The 26,085-nt window shown below is 33.2% G+C and overlaps 1 protein-coding gene across 3 annotated transcripts in view; it reads right to left on the reverse strand.

Moving 5' to 3' along the window:
- Positions 1–26,085, reverse strand: part of LOC126775011 (zwei Ig domain protein zig-8-like) — a 199,830-nt gene that overhangs the window by 19,066 nt on the left and 154,679 nt on the right. For all 3 annotated transcript variants that reach the window (XM_050496724.1, XM_050496725.1, XM_050496726.1), the window contains one exon: positions 3,773–3,900. In XM_050496724.1, the coding sequence (XP_050352681.1) occupies positions 3,773–3,830 (58 nt within the window). In that variant the 5' untranslated portion in view covers positions 3,831–3,900. The remainder of the gene's footprint in view (positions 1–3,772; positions 3,901–26,085) is intronic.

A 26,085-nucleotide genomic window follows, 5' to 3' on the forward strand; every position in this document is an offset into this window, starting at 1 on the left:
GCTATGGAGCGAGCTATGCTCGGAGTATCTTTGAAGGATAAGATCAGAAATGAGATTATCCGGAAAAGAACCGGAGTCACCGACATAGCTTGCAAAATTAGCAGGCTGAAGTGGCAGTGGGCTGGTCACGTATGTCGTAGGACCTATGGCCGTTGAAGCAGACAAGTCCTAGAGTGGAGACCGCGAATCGGCAAGCGCAGCGTAGGGCGCCCTCCAGCCAGGTGGACCGATGACCTTAAGAAGGTGGCGGGCACCAACTGGATGCGGAAGGCGGAGTACAGGGAGCTTTGGCGCACCTTGGGAGAGGCCTATGTTCAGCAGTGGACAAATATTGGCTGTTGATTTTGATTTTTTTTTATTCCATTATAATAATAATGTCGTCTAGACCGATTTTGGCTACGGCGGCCAATCTCAAAAGAGATTAGCCAACTATGCAGGAGATATTATAGTGCACAAGTGTGTGCGCAAATACAGGTGCACTCTCTATTCCGGGCTGCTACTGTGAATTTTCTGACAGAAAAGCCCAATAACTTTTTATAGGCCCGACCTGGGAATTGAACCCAGGACCTCTGGGTCTGCAGCCTTACATCAAGTCACTAGACCATGGCAGATTATATTATACATATTTCTCATATCTACCTTTAGTAAAAGCATAACGCTTGAAAAGAGCTTTAAGAGGGAAAGAGAGAATAACAAAAAGAGAAAAAAGGCACTTGAAAATTATTATTACTTACTATTCATAATTAATATACTTGGTAGTAATTTGTAAAAGAAACTTCAAACCGAATATAATTCCCATTTATAAACAAGGAACCCAATAATAAGGTTTGAAAGAATTCCAAGTAAGTAGTAGAATTCAAAAACATTTTATCCAAGTTACGCAAACAGCATACTAAATTGCCGTACACTTTGATTATATTAAAATTCACGAGTGAGCTGCGACAAAATCAATTAGAACAACCTCGTAAAAATACGACTCTAAAAATATTGTTTCAACAGATTTTTCGTTTGAATAAAATAATATTTGACAAAAATATTTTCATTTATGTATATGTTATAATAATCTTAATTTTATTGGATGAATTGATATTCGAAAGTCAAAATAATAAATGCTAGGTTTTTTTTTATTACAGTAAGGCAAAGGCTATTTTTTTATTTATAAAAGTATGGACTAAGTATGTCTCCTCATATACGCCTGTAGACATTAAGCCATATGAAAATTTCACTATTCCTCATCATCAAAGCGTCACCAACCTTAGGAACTAGAAGTTAGATGTCCCTTATACCTGTAATTAAACTGTCTCACTCACCCTTCAAGCCAAAACACAGTAATACTAACAAAATGTTTGCATACAATCGAATCTAATTCATAGCATGTTAAAAGGTATGTTCACATACCCTAGACGCGACATGTGAGCGATATCATGCGAGACAGAATTTTATTGTTATTTACAATCACTGAATATTATTCTTATAACAGTCTTAACAAAACAATCACTATTCTTTCTATCTTTTATATATAAATACATAGATTTTCGTTGAAAAAATAACGATGTTTTACATATATGAATATTATATACAAAGTAACAGCAATAATAATAATAAGTGTGCTTTTACAAATAAATAAATAAATAATAATTGGAATATCTAATAATTCCGTATTGATGCGAACTATTACTCCGTACTTAATATGCTTAATCAAAAAATCTTTTACAAAAGCAATTTGACTATAATTATGAATCTTCATATAAATTACTTCTGTACACTTTTTAATATTTTTTTTTTCAATAATAAACACCAAAGATATAATATAAATATATATATATGTTAATTAGAAGTATTACTGTTTAGTGGTTTTAGGGTTCTGTAGAAGGATACTAGGACATTTATTGTACCGTCAAATAACATGTATTGCTATGTATGGCTTAAAGGGTGAACGAAAGGTTGGAACTCGTGAATCTTAAGCGAAAGGGTTCAAACCTAGACAGGGACTAAGCACTACTAATATTTATGCTAGTGCCACATATGGTTAATATCATCGTGTACTCGGTGATGGATTATATCGTGAGAAAACCTGCATATGTCTGATTTGGTGGATGGTGGTCCACATTGGAGCAGCGTGTTCGGATAAACTCTTAACATTTAGTAGGATATTTAAAGGCTTTTACTTTAATTTTGGTCCTGTAAAACTAAAGTTGATAATGCGTGGTCAGAATTGAGCCAACCATCTACTCAAAAAGGTAATGTCATGTATTAGGTCATATACATTACCTCTATGAGTAGATGGCTCGCCGAAAGATATATGGCTTTTGATTATGTTTTATTTTGTAGTCGGATCGTGACAACGATACATTTATAATATTCAACTTTGTCAAAGCGGACAAAAAAAAGAGCCATATAAAATGTATTGAAAAAATCTAAGCCACGTACTAAATTATACTAATCCTGAAATCGACAATACTCCTACTATTCGAAAATTCGCTTTAAATGAAAACATTCTAATTTATTTCTTACAAAAGACTGTAGTCCAATTTCGCTTCCAGCCTTCATTGTTATTTCTTTAAATTTTCGAAATCCTTATCCTGTCTTGTAATTTCCGCTTGAAATACATTTTCCATTTATCCTTAGATCATTTGTTCTTGGTTTTTTTTTATAAAGACTTATTTCACAGATATTAGTTAACTCAACTTGATTAAAGTGGTCGCATTTGTAATCCAGCAGCTTTAAAGACGCTTTAGAGTTTTAAAGCTATCATTTTAGGCGAGGATTCGTTTCATTAAGTCGTTTTAAAACCTCAGTTATATTTCGTCTCGCTTACTTAAATTAAATCCTTTGTAGATTGAGATTAGTTCATAAGCATTTTTTTCATTGACAATTTCTGTCTGTTGAGCTTTCATAGCTAAAAAACAGGCAGTCATAGGGGCTGTCGATAGAAGTGAAAACTTAAAACTGTTTAATATATTTACTACCAATTACTCCATTATATATTCGTGACTTTGCGTCACCGTTTGTATTAATATAATGAAATCGTTGTTGTTGTTCAAATTTACCTAAATACTAAAAGTATATACAAATAATATAAGTGTACATTAACTATTATTTTAAGTAAATAATAGATAAAATAAGCGGAATTAGTATTTTGTACTAAGTTTGCGACATACTGTGTATTTTGATAAATAATAATCTATATAATTAAAAAGGATAGAATTATTACTTGGAGTATTAAAAGTTGTTGAAATTGGACAAATATATTTAAAAGTTTTCATCATCATATATCATCTATTATCTGGCAGTCCCTAAAGTCCCTTAAATTTGAAGAAAAAGAAAATCACTTCAAAGTTCAAGGAAAGATGAAAACTAAACGAAAGCTGTCATCATTTGTTGTGTGCATATTTCTCTGTTTACTCAGTTTGTGAACCGATTTTATATACATTTTTTTTATTGAATTTACTTTAAGAGTTCCATACAAAATCAACGAAAGGTGATAAACTTTTCATTATTTATTTTTGATTAGAAAAGGCTGTTTCAATAGAAATTATATAACATCACACTTAATTAAGCTACTTTTTTTCTAATTTATTGTTTTAACAAAGAACACTGATAATCCAAGCACGCTGAAAATTAAGTCTGAAAGGAAATTCATCGTGTAAAATTATCAGTTTCATAGTTTCATCACGTCATTTTATTTCACGCTTCTATAGAGGAGTCTCTAAAAAAGGTGAAAAAATGTGTAAGTGTTAATACGTACTCTGTAAAGGGTTTGTTTACTCACCCGTACGGCTGACAAGGGCTAGCGCACCCAGCGCGCCGAACAGAAAAGCCATCGTCATAGCTAGATCACGTGTCCGTTCATAATCCCACTTTAATGCTTCGCTACACACTTATAAACCTCCAGCATATCTGTAAACAAAAATGAACTCTGTTATTAAAACATTAAAGTTAAATTTCGAAGGATAATATCGATGTTACGGTAATCCTAGCAGCTTTGTGTTATGTAGGCGGTTCCTGTTTTAGATTAGTTTAAAATGAGACTCGGTTTATGAAAGCCTGTTTTATTTTGTTCATGATGTAGTTATGTTAAGTTTGTATATATTTTTTCTTTTTATTTGTGTGATACAAAGATAAATGTATTCCTATCTGTATATATTTGCATTATGTTTTATTAAGGCACAAACAACATACAATAAAATAAGATGCTACTAAATTGATAAAAACTTAAGAAAACTCTGAATGTTATATTTCTTATTTCATAATATAATTTTATTATCATTATTTATATTTAATCATTTCTAATAGTTTTAATTGCATAACAAAGTTGCTTTACTTTTTCAATAAGATATAAAAGGTAATAGCATCCCTTTAGGAGTACCATACATCATTCGGTGCAACTAGTTACAGGTTAAATACCTAAACAGTCTTATATGATTTTATAAATGTATCTTACAATTTATAATCTATGATAGTTCATAGATTCGAGACTTATGTAAATTACACTGGCGGTAGGGCTTTGTGCAAGCTCGTCCGGGTAGGTGCCACCTACTCATAAGATATTCTACCGCAAAACAGCTGTACATGGTATTGTTGTATTCCTGTTTGAAGGGTGAGTAAGCCAGTGTAATTACAGGTACAAGGGATATAACGACTTAGTTCCCAAGGTTAGTGGCGCATTGGTAATATAAGCAATGGTTAACATTTCTTACAATGCTAATGTTTGTGAGCGTTGGTGACCACTTACCATCAGGTGGCCCATATGCTCGTCCGTTTACTTATACTATAAAAAAAAACACGATTATACGTTATGTAATAAGTAATATTATTTGTGTTAGTAAACTTATCAAATTAGTTTCCAACTTTTTCAATACATCTTTCCTGGGGCATGGTATTCGTTTTTATAATAAGTTTCTGTTATCTGTATTTCTGATATTATTTAGTTTTTTTTTCTAATTAATAAATATAAATTTCAGGTAACAAAATATTGATAAATAAGACTTAATCAATAAAACATTATAATATAGAAGAATCATTTTCCCTCATTACGCGATTTATGTCTTTTGACAGACATATAAAAAAAATTATAGTTTTTCTCAAAAAATATTTTGTGATACTAGTAATTAGCCTTATTAGCATACTAAGCTTTTAACTTTTGATAAAAATTCCATAATAATTATTGCATTGATAGAATTTTAAGCAATCAATAAGTATATATATCGCATAATATTTTTGTCAACATTGTCAGTTCAGTATTTGCGATTTTATTCAATTCATAAATTATATTCGGGTTTTAACCGCAATCATACGCACAAAATTCGGAAACTAACCACTTGATGGACCTTAATTAACGTTTAGAAAATTAAACATTTAAAACAATCACGATAATTTAATTGTTGACTACCTGGTACTAAATAAATTTCGTAAACTTTATGTCTCAAATAACCTTCGGTTCGATTCGCAGAAAAATACAATGCAAGTAGAGGCATATTCGTGCGGGCGACAACGTCATACAACGTACGAATCAGGCAGTTCGTGAATATAAGGTACTAGAATACTACTCTATTACTTTTATATCCTCTTTCTAACTTGTTAAATAGAGCCCAGGATGAAACACTTTTAAAAGCTTTCATTTAACTTGCAATGTTTGTTAGTTTGTTTAGGTCAAAACTTGCAAACTGAATCAGAACTTTTTATTCTAAGGTGTTGAAATTTGGTATGTTTGTTCATCTTCAATGAAAGTTATGTTTATGGGAAGCATGGCCTGGATCCAAACTTAGGATCGGCTCCAGACGAAGGAACTTCTCAAAGGTAACCAGAATGGACTTGTATATAAATCTTAATGTTATATAAGAAATTTATTAATTTTAGCTCTTTAATTATCATTTTTAACTTGTAATGTTTTTAATTTGAATTTAATAATTTATAATATTAGCTGTTAGTTGTATAAGATGTATGATATGGTTTCCTATAATTGAAGGAGCACATGGACGTAACTAGTGTAATGTGTAATGTAAGATTGTGATTCTTTGTGTATTCCTTGGAGATTTTTATAATATAAAAATAAAAATAGCATCAACCTGTTTATGTTGGGATATTGGAGTATAAAAATATTAGAAATTTTTAATCTTAAAACATATAGATGGAGAGTGTTATTACTTGTTACGTAACAATATAATTTGTTTTTCCGATGTATAAGACGGCAAGGAAACAGCAGAAATGTTTTTTTTTTAACAAAGTGACAATGGCTTCACTATATCATAAACAATAAAACTTGGAATCGTCTTCCTAGTGCGAAATTCCCGCTATAAAACGTGACCTTTTTATGACACGTTTTGTTTTTCGTTCATCTATACAAGATATTGTTAAAACGTCATATAATAAAATGTTTTTATATGTTGCAATACATAGAGGGAGCTGTTTCGTTGGTTTATTATTGGATGGATGGAAGTCCAGAGTTTGAATTCGGGTTCAGAATACAAATATAAAACTAGTAAGATTTTCTGTCAAAAAATCCTCAGTACTAAAGCATTTAAAAGCTGTTACTTTACTTTACTTTAAAATACTATATTACCTTAAAACTTAATCAGTGGTATTTGTATTCTTTCATTGTAAGAAATTCAAGTTACTTATGTCTCTTTATATTTTGCAATATAAAAGAAATTAGGCATGTAATTTTTGAGCAAAAAATATATACACGGAAGCCTGGAAAACTTTATATTTTGCGCTACACCTTAATTGCTGTAATTATTTAAATATTACAAAATATAATATGCGTGCTCACCTTCTAAATTCGCAAATTCAAAGATTTCATAAGGGTATAATCCTAAATAAATATCATATTATGTATATTCAGCGTTTAAAGGACCTTTTGTAAGATAAAGGAATTTATATATTCACAAAATACAATAGTAACAATGGTTGTCGGATATATTTTTAGGAAGACGGGTCTCTGTTGAAAGATAATAAACAATATTCACTATAAATATTTTCTTAACGCAAATAATAAATCAAGTAAGTAACTGTAATACCAACATATACCTCAAATATGAATAAATTAGGTACATTAATTTTATCTGTGAAAATTTCTAGATTTATTGTTGTTTAGAAATAAAACTATATTATTTTTTCTTCAGTTTTAAATACTATCGAGTTACCTTACTCTTATCTCATTTCCTTATGATTTGAGGAGAGTCTTCGAAAATTTAATAAATTTAACTATACTCTAAAGTAAAAGAAGTTGCCTACTGCCTTGTGCCCTTACATCAAACAACAGTAACATCCTCCTGACCGAATTCCAATCAAGGCGTCTTAACAAGAGCTATTAACGAATTTGATATTAGAGAGAACAAATATGTGCGTAAGCACAGATGATACTATGTTTCTTCATTTTAATGTTCGATGGTATGGCAATCCGAAATAAACAGAGAGAGATGACATGATACTTGCGTGCTTTTCGGGGCACGGAAGTGGATAAAGAGGAACTTCTTTCAACAGGATACCAAACAATATTTTTCTTCGTCACTAAGCAAGCGATAAACAACATGAGTTAAGCACAAAAAATATAGTAGTCTGAAGGTAGTATGCAACAATCGTTCATATATGTTGAATTTTTCCTCTTTCTTCCATTTAGCGAACTCCAATTAGTTACAGTTACTTCGAAATCCTAACATTGCTTTAAGCAATTTGTTCGTGTCGCTTAATTGCTCATGAAAATATAAAGTTACCAGAAATAAGCAAGTTTCCATTTAATTAATTTAAAATAGTCTCAAATTAGATTTCCCGAGAATTTTACCTTTGTGTAGTTAAATAATATAAATATAAATTGGGAAATGACGTCTAGTATAGTGAATGTAAACACTACGATCAATGTGTTCAATTTAAAATCACAATAAAGCGAATCTATTTGCTGTTCGCATTCAAACCTACAATGGAACCGGGATTGCAGCGGAATTAAATTCTTAACGCAATAAACAGGATTTCCCTTTTATCTTTTTTTTTTCCTTTGCTCTTAGGATTGAATATCAGCTCAATCGAGGTCGAGTGTACCGGACAACTCAATTTCCTTTTCGTCTTATTAACATAATAAGCAGAAATAGCCCAGTGGTTAGAACAAGTGAATCTTAATCGAAGGTTGCGGGTTCGAGACCGGGTAAACACCACTAAATTTTCGTGTGCTTGATATGAATCCCACATAACCTTGGTGCCGGGTAGCTAGACCAAGTGAATCTTAACCGAACCTAAGATTGCGGTTCAAGACTGGGTAAGCACCACTGAATTCTCATGTGCTTAATATGGGTTTATAATTCATCTCATGTGTCGATCACCAGCCTGCATTGGAGCAACGTGGTGAAATAAGCTCCACACCTTCACCTTAAATGGAGAGAAGCCCAGCATTGGGACGTTTACGGGCTGTCACTTACTATAACTATTATAAGAACTACTCGATAGCAGCAAAGTAGATACAGACATCTACATAATAGCAATTTTCCAGGAGATCTCATTAAGTAAAAAATAGTAACCATTTCGAGTTTTATGTACCAATTAACATGAAATTTCCCATGATGATTTAGCATAACATTATTTATTTTTTGTATAACGGGTTTTATCCCTATGTCGTTGTTTCTCTGAAATAATGTAGATGTATTTTTTTACTTTGTATAAGCCTCAACGTAGAAGAAGACATCTGCCTGATATCCGTTTATTCGTTTTATTCAAAATAGTTCTCATTCTAATTAAAATATTTAATAAATAAAGGTAACAACCTCCAGAACTATTTTTATTGATATTTAAAGAAATCTGAGCGACATAAAAATAGTATTTAACATTTTTAGACTAAAATTTTGTAGATGTCTTCATTAAGTAAATTATATTAGAAAACTATAAAACTATATAAAAATCAAATTTTTATTAATTAATACAAATAAAGTATAATGCTAATATACAAATAATAAAATGAATATCACTTTTCTTGAAAGTTAAATCAGCCTTGAAATTTACAGAATATCAGGCTATTTTTAATGACACAATTAAGTGTTTTATTGGTAACGAGCGGTACCCGCATATAACTTAAAAACATGACTAAAAGACGACTTATAATATTTCAGTAATAGCATCATTTTTAGTTTTATTTTCGTGGGATTAGTATTTATTGGTTTTCGCCGCATCCAGATCTAGATAGGGCAACATACAGTTGGCCATGAGAAAAACAGGTTTCCCTTAAATCTGTTTTAACGTCTGTTTCTGTGCTTTATTTGTTATGACTGCAAACGATACATTCATAAGGAATTGTATCCTTTTAAAACTGAAAGGTAAATCTATATTTAAAAAATAAGTACTTATGATTAACTAACTATTTAAAAAACGAGTAATTATAAATTTCACAAAACAATAAGAAGAAAATCTACGTAAATAATGGATTATGTGAGTTATCCTTAAACGAAACACATATGATATCGTGGACGCTTTTTTATATTTAAAGAAAAACAATTTTGGCATACGTGATTATTACTTAACTTTAACAGCTTAGACAGCGCACGCAACGGAAGCTCTCAAAAATAATACATTTTTCAAGTGTCTGCAACATTTTTTATTGGTGCTTAGCTCCTATTGGTTTTTGTTTTTGTTCAGCTTGATGTTAAATATAAAAGCCTATAGACTACTTTGATAAATGAGCTATTCAACACTAACATAATTTTTAATTAGAACCGATATTTCTTGAGATAAGCGCGTTCAACCAAACAAACTCTTTAGCTTAATAATATTAGTAAATATTAGTTACCAAGTATAAAATTTAAATAAATAATTCAATGGAAAAAAGGGATCAAAACGTTAACCATAAGGTGCGAATAAACTAAGGTATTCTTTAAATTTGGCGTCGTCAATTGCTCGATTCGTCTGTTGATTCTCCTACGCTACTGTGTTTGATATTTAAAATCATGGTAGGTATCTTGATAGAAACTAATATACATAATATACATAAATATAGAGTGCGATAAACAACATAATTTTAGCCATAAGTGCGATAAATTAACCGCGTACCCGCGTAACCGCGTATGCGCGTAACCGCGTATGCGCAAAAGTGTGACAGGTGACTGATGTCCTTGTTTGAAAAGCGGACAAATTTAAATATCAATTTCTACTGCGGCGTTTTTAAAAATTAGAGTGTAGATGTATTCATTTACGTACCATATAATTTTAATTACTTAGAAAATTTAAAAAACTTTAATACAGACTTGTAGACTTATTTAAAAAATAATGCACAAAAATGCAGTCCGTATCTACTTTGCTGTCACCGTACTTAGCGGGTACTAACTAATCCATAACAAATATTTTACTAAATAATATACGGAACCCTTACATGATGATATATGTGTTGTTTAGGTATGTGGACGTATTTCCAAGCAGCAACGGTTGGCCAGTTGCAAAATTCAGAATATCTCTGGAAATATTCAGATATTCTCACGAGGTTTAGCCTTTACTGCGAAACAGAATAGTTTTGAATTGCAAACAGAAATTAAAACAATTTGAAAAAAAAAATGTTGTCTCTATATAATTTGGTTTTGTTAATCGAGATCGCTTCAGCTAAAAACCATTATATAAGACGTAAGTTGACTATTAAGAATCGTTTCTAAGAGCCATTCTAAACAAAATAAGTTTAAATATTTGATAAGAGTTATCACAATTTATAACTGTAATTATATTCAATATATACAGTACAGTTGAAGTTCGATTAAAGCTTGTAAATTTGTAGAAATTGTAAACTTGTAATTTGTAGAATCACTGACTATGTTATTCTTTTATTTAAAAATAATCAAAAGTTTTCCACAAAGAAATTCAAATTCTTATCTCCTCGTATCTTACCGAAAGTGTTCAGCCATTAAGCAACGTTTTCGCTTACCTGCAGCGGTGAAATTCTTGATAAGATCATTCTAAACGATCTACAAATACCGGCTCGATCGTTTAGGATCTTCGTGTAAGAGAACTTTTTTTTTAAATTAAAAAAAATAGTATTCTAACAGTTACAAGCAATTAAGCCAGTATTTATACCTTAGGAAGTTACTTTTATTAAATTTTAGTTAGCTAGTAATTGCTATTGGAATTAAGACAGGTGGCCATGAATATACGTTTTTTACAACAAAAAAGTAATTATCTACACAGTCTGTTACGCTTTCACGGATACCCTCTATACCGATTTCGCTGAAATTTATGATGAAACAAGCTTGTACACCTAGATAGGACATAAATAGTTTTTTAAGCCAAAAACCGTCTCCACCCCCTCTAAAAAGCCACTGGAGGAAACTAGTAAATAATATATCTCTGACGAGTACGTATCATTCAATAAAATTAAGAAATTAAATATTTTAGTCTTTATATTTAGACTTACAAAAATGATGATTATACTTAGGAAAATACAATATTAGTTCGTATTGATTTCATAATTCTTTGATATTTTAATAATAAAAAGGTAACGTTCGAATATAATGCTTAGCTTCGACGCTAAGCATCCAATTTAAAAAATTCTCTCTCTAATATTTAGGATTATATAGGCATGACTACATCTGCCGGGCTTAAGTAGTAGTACTAATTTCTTTTGAATATATTTTCCTAATTTCTTTTGAAGATCAACCGAAATGGCCCTCCGGGTAAAAGCCGGCGATCTTAACTGAACATCGCGGCTTCCAATCCAAGGATTTATTATTTATTTATTGTGCTCATTTTGTACTTACAATTAATGTCGGTGATAAAAACATAGCGAGGATTTTTTGATGAACGATTCGAGATTTTAACTCATAATATACATTGAATGCGCTGCGGTATAGGCTCTAAGCCTAAAGATGAGATATTGTCCCACGGTGAGACATTAATTATCGGCTGTTATTTTTAAATAAGGATAGCCTATTTCCAATTGCAATTTTGTTTATCATTGTATAGGTAATATAATAGGGTTGGTTGTTGTGAATTTACTAGGATTCTTCAATATACAGTTCGATCATTTCTCTATTTACTTTGTATAACAATAAACATCGAACAAGTTCCATTTTTAAATCTTCTGTCATTATTTTTGGACTTATAATAGCCAGTACTAAGTCCTTGATATTTGCATTTTATACTTGCTTATATATCTTCTATAATACGGTTAATGGTGAAATCCTTTGAGAAATATAATACAACACTTAGAACGAATATCCTAAATAAATAAACTGAATTATAAGAGTAGTCTGTACTAATACAGTAAGAGTAGTCTGTACTAGTATTAGTACAGACTATCTAGACTATATATATATAGTAGATATATCTGTATAGATATATCCTTGATATGAAATAACTCGTAACTATTTTGTTGATAAATTGAAATACCAAATTTATTTACAAAGGATAATGTACATAATGGACATATTTTTAAATTGGAGGATTGATTGACTAAATAAATTTTTGTATGGTAGGACATTTTGCAAACTCTCAAACACAGACTACCCATTAGAAATACTGTGGATACTAATTTACTATAAAACAAAAACTACCTTTGACTGCCTCGTTGGTCTAGTGGCTTGATATAAGGCCGCAGACCTGGAGGTCCTGGATTCAATTTCCAGGTCGGGCCAATAAAAAGTTATTGGGTTTTTCTGTCAGAAAATTCTCAGTAGCAGCCCGGAGTCTGGAAGTTGGAAGTGTGTACACTCCCGTGCCTCGGAAAGTACGTGTAGACTACCCATTAGAAATACTGTGGATACTAATTTACTATAAAACAAAAACTACCTTTGACTGCCTCGTTGGTCTAGTGGCTTGATATAAGGCCGCAGACCTGGAGGTCCTGGATTCAATTTCCAGGTCGGGCCAATAAAAAGTTATTGGGTTTTTCTGTCAGAAAATTCTCAGTAGCAGCCCGGAGTCTGGAAGTTGGAAGTGTGTACACTCCCGTGCCTCGGAAAGTACGTAAAGCCGTTGGTCCTGCGCTTGAATTCTTTCCGGTCGTGTTGGATTGCCGTCCCATCGGATTAAGTTGGCTAATCTCTGTTGAGATTGGCCACCGTGGCCGAAATCGGTCTGGAGGACATTATAAAACAAAAAATAAAGTCTAACAATATCAATATTGAACGTAATTACTTCAGCAATGCTGTGTCTTCCTTTTACGAATGTCAAATCAATTAAGACAGAAAGATATAAAACTGCCTTAATAACACACCTTTATAAGTTAGGTCGTAAGTTGTGATATCACATGCAAAAAAAACTATTAAAATTTCTGTTCGTTGAGTCAGACCAGTAAAACAATATTTAACTTTGTATTTGTTGTATTTTCTCACAATACACAATTTTAATTAGTGACCATAAAATCAGTTCCAAAACCCTGAAACTCCCGCCTCTCGCTAAAAATGATCTTTTTCTTGGTATCCCTACTCAACAACTACTCGTATTATTTAAATTTATAATGAAGCATAAATTATTAACATTTAACATTTATTTTACAAACAAAATGCTCATAAAAAGTTTAGATACAAAAACGTTCACAAAAGTTAAGCAGTTAAATAAAGGCAGCACCTGCTGAGCCAGTTTTCTTATTCTACAATAAGTAGGGACAAATTTCGGCCGTAAAACACATTTTTGAACACTGAAGCTGGGCACTTTATAACAAATTTTCAAAAGTAAAAACGCTTTCTGTTTTAACGCATAAAACTATTAATTATTTTATCAATCTTTCGTAATTTTGTAATTGTAATAGTGTTAAAATTGATTATTATAGTATAGTAATTGTAAAGCGCTAATATTTTATTGGAATACCCTCTTCTCGCCAGATAATTCACGCCATATTATACAATCAATTACCCGTACCGCAATATGACAAAAACAAGTTGAGAGCGAAGTCTTTATATATATTATTGGTTCACATTTTAAGATATTCAGGATGAAGAAAACAATAAAAAAGTAAAACAGATTTAACAAAAAAAACATTTTAAAAGCATCGTGGAGATGTAAATACCTTCCTTATAAATTTTATTTCAATTTCTTATTAATTAACGCTTATATTCAGAATACAAAACCACGATCAAAATTAAATACCTGAAAAACTCACTCCATTAAAACTTAAGCCGCAATTATTTTACCGGTGTTATAAAGCAGTTAATGAAAATTTCATACGTTAGAACTTTGGAAAAAATCTAATAAAAGCAATACGACACGAGGATGAGAATTCCGAACATATTTTTATTGAATATACCGTCCGTATAAAGGTCAGTCCACACGAGGATCCAGCCATTATGAACTGTTAACGGTATAGAATGTCCTATTAATACTGGGAAAGTTCTTAACAGCGTCTATTGAAAGACGCTGAACGCTAAACTAGTTCAGAACTCTATCTGTGCTCGCTATTGGTGTGTGAATAATCCTTTGCAATGCAACGAAGTGGGTATTTGATCTAGAATGTGGTACGGTCTTGGTTTATATAACTGGGCTTACATTAAATGTTAACTTTCAAATTTTGTATGATCTTATACATTAAATAAGACTTAATTAATTAAATTAATGTGCTAATAATCATAATGGAATAAAAGTAAGCTGCTTGTGCGTGAAATATTTTTTATATTTTATTAATGGGATGTTTTAACAACAAATTGGCTGAAAATAAATATTTCTTAGTATATTTTGTCTATAGAGTGGAGACCGCGAATCGGCAAGCGCAGCGTAGGGCGCCCTCCAGCCAGGTGGACCGACGACCTTAAGAAGGTGGCGGGCACCAACTGGATGCGGAAGGCGGAGGACAGGGAGTTTTGGCGCACCTTGGGAGAGGCCTATGTTCAGCAGTGAACAACGATTGGCTGTTGATTGATTGATTGATTGATATTTTGTCTTGAACACAAAACCTCTTTATTATTTTTAGCTAACTTCAAACGTAATTTATAGGATATATATGTTCAATTTTGTGATAAGAAGGATTTTAGTAATTATTAACTGGCGAAACCTTTGTAGGCTTCTTCTCCTAATAATATAATTTTATAACAATGTATAGTTTTTTTTTATAACAAAAACTAATTGGTTTACCTCCTTGGTGAATATATAGATTATTATAGATTCAAACCTTCTACGAGTAATGGTCTCACATAGTCTAGCTGACGTCATTAGTGATTTTATCCTTTTACTATATTAAATTCTTGTGCTTCAATTATAAAAAAAAAAAACATTATATATATATATTATTTTTTACTGTGACTTTCTGCTTTGCTCCTTATTAAGTGCATGTGTGTGTACGTGTGGCTGTGTGTATTACTCCTTTGCCTTATGTTTTTATGTAAAGTTCGTTAGTATAAAATAAAATTTACATGGCGAACTTATAATACAATCATCAACAATTTAACATTCGATATAACTGACGATCACGTGATTTGATTCACACTAAATTTCGGTACCATGTGTTTACATTTGGAGTTACGGGTACAGTTTTATAAAATTAAGTGAGTGATATCTTTTGATAGTCGTGTGCCCAGGGAATACGACACAAAGATCTCAAGATAGAAACGCAGGTTAACAATCACTGAGTGCTACTATGCTTGAAGATGACACGTGACGTCATTGAAGCAGTGTAATGATATAAGCTCTTAAACTACTTAAGTTGTTTTGAAATAATTATGATAGATATGTTATGTATATGATATGTTTTACTTTGGTTTTTATATCGATTGCACAGTCACACTGTTTTTCAGATTCACTTTTACGTTTTTGAGGAAAAATTATTTGCATACTTATCGATCCACATGATGATGAAAAGTGAAAAATCAAGCTTCTTCTATATTTCATCTAAGCACCACCACAACCAAGCATTGGTTCATTTAGTAGCATTTGAGTCGTTAACTTTCTCTGGTATTCCATTTTTTATTTATTTATTTTATAGAATAGGAAGGCGGACGAGCATATGGGCCACCTGATGGTAAGTGACCAGAGTCACCAAACGCCCTTAGACATTGGCATTGTAAGAAATGTCAATCATCGCTTACATAGCCAATGCGCCACCAACCTTGGGAACTAAGATGTTATGTCTCTTGTGCCTGTAATTACACTGGCTCACTCACCCTTCAAACCGGAACACAACAATACCATGTACTGTAGTTTTGCCGTAGAATATCTGATGAGTGATTGGTACCGACTCAGACGAGCTTGCACAAAGTCCTACCACAGTTGTTCCAATAATTTGTCGACAATGATATTATTTTACTAGAACTTGATAACAAGCTCCTGTTAAACATTTTCACTCTTCTTAGAACTGTCGTCTCCAAATACAGCTCGTATCTTGAAATTGGTAGTTGTATCAACAAACAATACTGTTTTCCTTTGTCTGCCATATGTTGTTGTATCGGACGTAATGGAAAATGTTTGATTGGTGTATTGGTTTCCTTTGTGTTCGATTCTGAGTAAACTTTGCTTGATCAATTTTATGAATTACTTGATACCACATTACAATCGGTATAATTCGTTTGTCGTCTGTATCTGTGATAGATAAAGAGCAATCATTTTTTAGATATTTTTGTCACAACTCTATCAATTAAAACGATAGTTAAATATTATTGTAAATTTAAATCGTTAGACTTGGGAAAGGAAATTTACAAGTTGTCTAATGAATCCTGAAAATCATTTTGTGTGAAATTCGTGCTCTTTAAATTGAACTATGTTTAATTAACGCGTCGAAACTACACACATTGAAGAAAATTCATTTAAACCAGCTATAAAGCGCTTCGATTGAACTCTGAAGCGATTCTCTTTTCAACATTCCAATTATCGGGCTAATCTAGTTGCTTCCGAAACTATATAATCAACACGAACATTGGTGTTTTTAACAATCTACGCTTTCCGATTCAATTACTAGAGTTATTCACACAGGAGAAAAAAACAGCTTTATTAAGATTATAGGTAAAATGTATGTGATGAGTGGGTGGTACTTATCCAGGAATACGGATTTGAACGAGATATTACACCCTGACTAAGTTTATAAGTATTTGGTAGGGTTTTTACTGGTGGTAAGCCGAGATGGCCCTGGTAAGAACGCGTGAATCTTAACCGAAGATCGTGGGTTCAAACCCGGGCAAGCACCACTGAATTTTCATGTGCTTAATTTGTGATTATAATTCATCTCGTGCTTTACGCATTGGAGCAGCGTGGTGGAATAAGCTCCAAACCTTCTCCTCAAAAAGAGGAGAGGAGGCCTTTAGCCCAGCAATGGGACATTCACAGGCTGTTACGGATTACGGAGGGCTTTGTGCAAGCCCATTTGCATAGGTACCACCCACTCATCAGATATTCTACCGCAAAACAGTAGTACTTGTTATTGTTGTGTTCCGGTTTGAAAGGTGAGTGAGCCAGTGTAATTAAAGGCACAAAGGGGCATAACATCTTAGTTCCCAAGATTGGTGGCGCATTGGCGATGTAAGCGATGGTTAACATTTCTTACAATGCCAATGTTTATGGGCGTTGATGAGAAGATGAGAAGCTAGCCAATACCAGATCCCTTCCACTCCATACGCGGGCAAAACCATTGGCGCAAAATATTCTTAATAGTTAAAAATGAAAGTTTGTATGCTTTAATCTATGCGTTCCTGAAGTATGCGTCCGATTGTGATGAAACTTTTGTGAGGTTTTATGTTTACGCATGAAAAGGCCTTGACCCCAAAAAATAACAAGTTTTTTTTATTTGTATGTTTGATGTATGTTTCAATATAGACGTTTTATGTAACGTTTATCCCCATCCGAAGCTGGGAAACGTAGCTAGTATTTAATAAAAGAATCTTACTATTAAAATCATATAAGCAGTATACTAAATACGACATCAATCAAGTAAATATCAGCTGGAAGACAAAGCAATTCCAACTATATACATCATAAATCATTAAGAAATATGACACATTGTTCAAGTAAACAATTCCTATATATATATAAATATAGTACTAAACGAATATTCATATAACACTCGGAATTCCCTGCAACAATATAATTCAAGTTTTAAGCATAAATATTTGTGTCAATAGAAAAAGAAAGATATACAAGTTTCGTGATAATTGTACTATACAAATGTGTTTGTATTTTGTTTTTTTTTAATTTAGTGATATTACGTGTATGTTGTAAAAAAGAAAACAATTTTATGAATATTGAGGCTACACTTATATGTTATGTTATGGATATACAGGGTATCTATGAATGTACTTATTATTTGAAATAAATATATTTTATCTAAAACAACTAGTCGTGAAAAGCTAGACACGATTCTTTGTAAGAAATTGATATAATGATATACCCATATACTTGATGTAGCTTACTTAGTAATAGGATTTTGTGCAAGTTTACTGGTGGTAGGGCTTTGTGCAAGCTCGTCTGGGTAGGTACCACCCACTCATCAGATATTCTACCGCAAAACAGCAATACTTGATATTGTTGTGTTCAGGTTTGAAGGGTGAGTGAGCCAGTGTAATTACAGGCACAAGGGACATGAAATCTTAGTTCCCAAGGTTGGTGGCGCATTGGCTATAAGCGATGGTTGACATTTCTTACAATGCCAATGTCTAAGGGCGTTTGGTGACCACTTACCATCAGGTGGCCCATATGCTCGTCCACCTTCCTATTCTATAAAAAAAAGTCCGTCTGGGTACGTGGTACCGTAGTAGACAGTCATCGAATTCTACCACCAAACAATAATATTTAATATTTTTGTGTTCCTGTTTGAAGGTTGAGTGAGCCAGTGTGGACCTAGAGTCTAACTAATACTGTAAAAGCATCAGGGATACAGAAAAGAACAAAATGTACTTCCTCCCATTTACAAATGAAGTCGTGGGCGGAAATACACTTATTATCACAGACGTTTCAGTGTTTAAAATCTCATACAACCCAGCCCCAGGACTAGAGTTCCCTGGTGTCAAAAAAAATACAGAAGAGATCTCTTTCTTAAAAACACTTTTTATCTTCGTTTTAGATAAATTCATTGCAAATCGAGCGGTTAAACAATTTTACCCTTGTAAAGTCGAGACGGGTACATAAGCACGTTATGTACATCTGGCGCAAGATAGCGCTACCGTTTAAATTTTCCTTCCGTAACTTATTCTATCTGTGCCAGAACCCGCATGATCACGAATCTCATTTATGTCTGAATCTAACAAAGCGATAAGACTTATGTATACAAACCAAACTGATCTTTATTAATAAAACAGATACAGGTTAAAAATATAATAGAATTACATTAATGGAAAAACAAAATGACAACTTACTTGACTTCTCCCTTTGAGGTTTGGAGTATACGAGTATTTTACCGCCAAAATAAGCACATAAAAATTATGGGTTTGAACTCGCGATTAAAGGCCTTATTACTTAGTTGTCTACTGTGTTTTATAAGAGCATAGAAAGTTTTAATTGTTTTTAATTAACGTATTTATGTTATTTAATTACTACAAAAAATCGACTAAGTTTCTTGTTACTTCTCTATAAAAACAAACATTCCGCTATGGTTTTAAATATTTAATTAATTTTTATAAATGCCTATCCAAAAGGTCTCACAAGAAGCTACTTCAATTAATTATATTTGGTTAATTAAACAAATAAACAAAACCGTACCGGCTTGTAAACTGAGAACGTTCAAAACGTTTTATGGATGTTCTTCATTTTGGGACCATTTCGTTACGAAAGCGAAAAATTATTCCCCTAACTATATATTGCACTCGGGACGCATAATTATCTATTCAGAATCTGTACCTTACCGTAACAGCCTGTGAATGTCCCACTGCTGGGCTAAAGGCCTCCTCTCCTCTTTTTTGAGGAGAAGGTTTTGGAGCTTATTCCACCACGCTGCTCCAATGCGGGTTGGTAGAATTCACATGTGGCAGAATTTCAGTGAAATTAGACACATGCAGGTTTCCTCACGATGTTTTCCTTCACCGTAAAGCACGAGATGAATTATAATCACAAATTAAGCACATGAAAATTCAGTGGTGCTTGCCCGGGTTTGAACCCACGATCATCGGTTAAGATTCACGCGGTCTTACCTTCCCAGATCTAATTAGAGACGGATTGCTTTCGAACAAGTTGCTACAAGTTGTACCCTACGGTAAAATAGGTATTAGACTAAGAGTTCTATAACGTTAGGTATTCAAAGAAAACAGTTTCTCGCGATTAACTGATTTTGAACCACATGGTCCAGACAATAGAAGAGAAATTACAAGCGCAGAATTAAAAATTATTATAGTTTTATTTTATCCCATTATCTATTTAGCATTTTGTACAATGAGGAATTTTTTTTAGTAAAAATTGTTCACGTGATTGTGGAACGAAATTATCACTGAATATATACATAAAAAAACCACAAATCTTTCTTTGTAGTCGGTCAGTGCTATCTGTTACTAGTAAATATATTAATAAATATTCCAAAAGCATATTGTTATTATTATATTTATTATGTCTTTAATATTAAGAGACATTTGAAGTTAGTATATTGTAATTAAGCAACACGAACTGCACACATATTTCTCAATTGAACTCCTTAATTTTCTCGAATAATATCGGAAATTATTGGTAACACTCGTTTCGTTTGGTTACGATAATGGACTTTTATAACATTCCCTGTATATAATATGTAAGTACACATACAACAGTATTCATATATATTAATTATACATGTGTGATTATATTTGCTTGTTTTTATATGTAAAGGTTGTCTGTGTGCATACAGACAAAAATTGGATTGGCCTATTGGCGCAGTTGGCAGCGATCCCCACTTTGGGGTTACGGTTTCCGCCCTGTCTTCCCGGGTATATTACGTATAAAATTATATATTAATATATAAATTTATTTAAAATTATATTATACGTATAAAATATCTATATCGATCGGCTGATACCTATAACACAGGCATTAAATTGCCTACCTTAGGGACAGACGACCGTTTTTAAAAATATATTAATATTATTAGAAGGGTGAATCGTTGTATGTGTTTGTGATGGAGCGCTTTGCATATGTCCTAGGAAATAGCGCATTTGTAATGGTAAGGCATTCGTATAATACTCTCTGACATCTGTGTTTTAAAACGATTCTATTCAAGGTTCCATCCGTATTATTATGTCATGTTACGTCATGTTTAATCATTTGTATACCACATAAATACAATAATGTCGAATGTATTAACGTACTTCAAATTTTCAAAAGTAAAAATTAAAAAATACTTTATTATGCAAGTACTTTTAAATTGTAATTTTTCGATATAAGTATATATATCCCACAGCTGGGCTACGATATCCTTTCTCTTTGAGGAGGTTTGGAGTTTATCCCACCATGCATAAATTGTAGATATACATGTGGGATTTTTTCAGTCCGACATTTTTCGAAGCACGAGATGAGATTATTAATATATTAATTATTATGAAAACAAATTAAGCCAATGAAATTTACTGTTGCTTGTTAAGGTTTGAATCCATACACCTCAGTTAAAATTGACGTGTACATAACACGGGGCCATTCCAGTTTTATTCAAGCTTATATTGAACCTAGCAACAGTTCGGAATGAACAAACCCAGAAGAAACGCAAAAAGAATCCGTGCTTACTCTATTCTTCCGTTGCCATTTATTAAAGGATAACAAAGCTACTCTTAAAAGCGATATTATTATAAACGTCAACTAAATAATATGGGCAATTGTATACATAATATATGTAATCTTACTGTACCTTTCATCCAGCGATGCTATACGTAATTCAACGTTGAATTTCAACTAAACGCAATGCCAACGTCTCAACAAAAGTTGTTTCAGATAACTTCAGCGGGACAAGTATGAAACAGTATCCTTAATGTATATAACTTTACATCATGTCTTAAACGAAAACTCTGTTATAAGACTAATAAGAGTGTTCTTAAAACTTGTAAGGTTATTAATATGTTTTATAATGATAAAACTTTGTGTATTATCTAATTTTAACAGCAGATATGACGTGTAGGTGATTTTGTGACAAGTGATATGATATATGAAATATAACTGCAGTCGTGAAGCCTCAATGGTTAGAACACGTCAACCGTAAACGAAAGTAAAGAAGTATTGAATTCCGAAAAGACTAAAATATAGATCATTCTAGAATTCAAAATTAAGATTGAATGAGATTTAAGGCACATTAAAATAATGAAAATCGAACCTTAGATAAGATACAAAGGCACGGACAACACGTCTGTGGAGATACAATCACTCTGTTCGTCTGTGTGTCTGTTGCGCTTTCATGTCAAAATCACTGTACTGATTTTGATGAAATTATGTATGAAGCAATCTTGAGCTGCAAGGAAGGGAATAAGCTTTTTTATGTCTAACACCTACAAGCGCTCCTCTTCCCACAAACATTCGGACGAAGTCACGGGCGATAACTAGTGATAAATAATCCTCTGAATATCCACGTGGTTAGTCCGTGTTTCAATAAAAAAAACTGTACAATTATACCTTTCTACTATATTTAAACAAAACAGATTGTTTTTTTTTAATAGTAAATGGGGCTTAAAGATTTGACATTAAAATATACTCAAATTATTAAAGAAAACATAATAAATCAAATATATAATATCGTTGAATGTTTTGTAAACAATTCCCAAGATTTCAACTTAAACTTCAACAAGGTGATAAAGATATTATTTCATAATACCTTCACATTTTACGAGGATGCGTCCTCCCATCACGAAGTAAATGGTTAAGATAATATCAACGTTCCCACTGATGGCAGTGTTCAGGAAAATTAACAGCTCAATTGTGACGTAACCTGTTTTTGTTATACGAATAATATCAAAATAGAATCAAAAATATTTGAAGAATTATTGGGATCAGAAACTGATATATTAGTCCAGTTACCATAAAAAGCTTGTGCTCAATCGTGACGTAGCCTATTTTCGTAATTGGCATAATATCAAAATATAATACTGATATACTAGACCAGAGGATACCGTAAAAAGCTGCTGATCTCAATACCTTGGGTTCAAGTCCCATGTGGGGCCTAAAAATGTAACCTTTTTATATATATTTTATTTGATCATATTTTTCATTCCGTAAAAACGTAACTCACTAAATAAACTGTCAAAACGCCAGAAAAAAAATTAAAAGTATGATCGCTATGAAGATTTAAATTAAATATATTTTTGAAAAACGAATTAACGAAGAACTGCCTGGTATCAGACTCGTTAATGTACGTTGATATTGCCTGTTTTTTAAAAAACACATGTCAATTACATACAACCTTTTTTTGTAGTCATCTTAAACCACGGATCGATGAAACAATTCATCACAAAACTTTGCACAGTACATCATCACTTGTAGACCGCGCAATATCTGTTAGCACAATCTTGAGACGCAATCTCCCTTTTTATTGACTTACAAGAATATCTGGTTAGACTTTCGTAGCGCTCCTTGTGATACGTTGTCAAATGACATATATGTAACGGTCGTCCCAACCCACATGAAATGAATATTATGACGTAACTGGAATATTATTTGAATATCGAATGCAATTTCTCGTAACGCACTTTCTCAATCCGTGTAAACGTTATGTAGCTATAAAATATTGTTAGCTACGCCTACAGCCATCAAAATCATGAATACGGCTATTATTTATTTATTACGGTATATGAAATGTCGACGAAATAACTCTGCAAATTGTTTCAACGCACGAACACAATTTGCTACGGTGGCAACCCGTGCGTGTTGTGTCTAAGGTTATATATACACGATGGCATTTTTTCGCTGATAACAAAATCAAAATGTTCTTTATTTAGAAAGGTATAACATATACATCACTTGTTTGGAATTTTATCGAGAATAATCAGCAAGGAATAATATCTCCTGCACGAAAATGAACGAGTGCTAACTTCAATCTTTATCGTCATCAATATAATCTTGTAGCTATACAATATATTATATTAAAATCTGTTTTATAAATGACAGGTAATATGTATGACATTAAAATGTGGCCTTTACGGGACGATCGGTTGATATAAATTGAAATTGATGTTTGTTGCAATAATATTGTAATTGTAATTTTTTTTTTGTAACAGCCTGTGAATGTCCCACTGCTGGGCTAAGGCAAACTCTCCCTTTTTGAGGAGAAGGTTTAGAGCTTCTTCTACCACGCTGCTCTAATGCGGGTTGGTGGAATACACATGTGACAGAATTTCAATGAAATTAGACACATGCAGGTTTCCTCACGATGTATTTCCTTCACCGAAATGAACGAGATGAATTATAACCACAAATTAAGCACATGACAAACTTCAGTGGTGCTTGCCGGGTTTGATCCCACGATCATCGGTTAAGATTCACGCGTTCTTACCACAGGGCCATCTCGACTTATGCAATAATATATAAATACTGAAAACAAATAATTATGAGTAAGGGATTTGAAAAATATTTTTTTAATGTTTATTGAATCATAACTGACTTTAAATTAATTCATACGACGTCACATGTATATTTTAAATGTAATAACGCAAACATTCACAATTTAAAATTTATTCATTTAATGTAGATATTTTTAATGATATATGTTTACGTTTGAGGACCAATTCTGTTTTGAAAACTTTATTTTTAATCTTGTTGCTTCTGCATTTTTGCTTAACAATAACTAAACTGTTGCTTTATATATACATTTGTATATGAATACTAAATAATAATTCAATTAAATATATAAACTGCACTAGTTAAATGTATAATAATGCTTAAGGGATCGCAAATTGAAAGGTTTTTCAGAGTTCGTAAGGTGTCTTGGTTAATTTAAAAAAAGAATGGTTTTGCTTACAAATAGTAAAATAGCAAGTAGAACCAAAAGGCGCGGATAGTATACTCCTATCCGTTATTCTTGCCGTGGAGTACCGGCTTAGAATAGTACTCCCCCAATCTCATCCCGTGGGTGTCGTAAGAGGCGACTGAGGGACGGGGAAAAGGGGGGATGGGCAGCAGCGTCCCCCCTCCCATAAACATCTTACCCCCCCTACTGCGCTCGCCAACACGCCTGCCCAGCGCGGCGAGTATGGGCAAACCCCTCCATTAATGGCAGATGCGCCCAAAAAAAGGCCCCCAGTTACCGGCAAGCCCGCTAGGCCCGACCAAGGTAGCGGTCGCGGTATCGGCAGGGCAGGGGGTGCTAAGAATCACCGGTTCACGGCAGGCTACCGTATAAAACGACTGAACATGGCAACGTATAATGGACGCTCGATGAGGCTGGACCATCACCTCGCCGAATTAGAAGTAGAGTTAAGTCATATAAACTGGCATATACTGGGGTTATCTGAAGTCCGAAGACAGGGGGAGGACACGATAACTCTAGAGTCCGGTAACTTACTCTACTTCCGTGAAGGTGATAACCTCTCCCAGGGTGGTGTCGGTTTTCTAGTCAAAAAGGATCTCATTAGCAGCATTGTGGAAATCAGTAGTGTGTCGAACCGGGTAGCGTACCTTGTCCTAAAACTTTCCGACAGGTACTCCCTGAAGGTCGTACAGGTATATGCGCCAACTTCGACATACTCTGATGATGTGGTCGAAGCGATGTACGAGGACATCGCAAAGGCCCTCAACGACACCTCGAACGCCCACTACAATGTTGTTATGGGAGACTTTAATGCTAAAGTGGGAGTACAAGATAGCGGTGAATCGAAAGTCGGACCTTACGGCTTGGGCTGCAGAAATCACAGGGGGCAAATGCTGGTAAACTTTCTCGAAGCGCAGGGGCTTTTTTTGATGAATTCTTTCTTTCAAAAGAAGCCTCAGAGGAGGTGGACCTGGCGAAGCCCCGATAACGTGACAAGGAACGAGATAGACTTTATCATTTCGAATAAAAGGCACATATTTAGAGATGTTTCAGTGATCAACAGGTTTAATACCGGAAGTGATCACCGCTTGGTTCGAGGCACTCTAAATATCAACTTAAAAGCCGAAAGATCGAGAATGATGAGGTCTACTCTCCGACCTACCATGCTCCAAGCTGCTCAAGGCTCCGAAAAGTTCCAAATGGAACTTCAAAATCAATTCACCGCGTTGGAAACCATAAGCAGCATTGATGAGAGAACCGACACGCTGGTCAAAATACTGCAAAACACATCCCGCAAGTGTTTTCCGCCACAG

This window comes from Nymphalis io, chromosome 17 (assembly GCF_905147045.1).
Source record: "Nymphalis io chromosome 17, ilAglIoxx1.1, whole genome shotgun sequence".
NCBI classification, from domain to species: domain Eukaryota; kingdom Metazoa; phylum Arthropoda; class Insecta; order Lepidoptera; family Nymphalidae; genus Nymphalis; species Nymphalis io.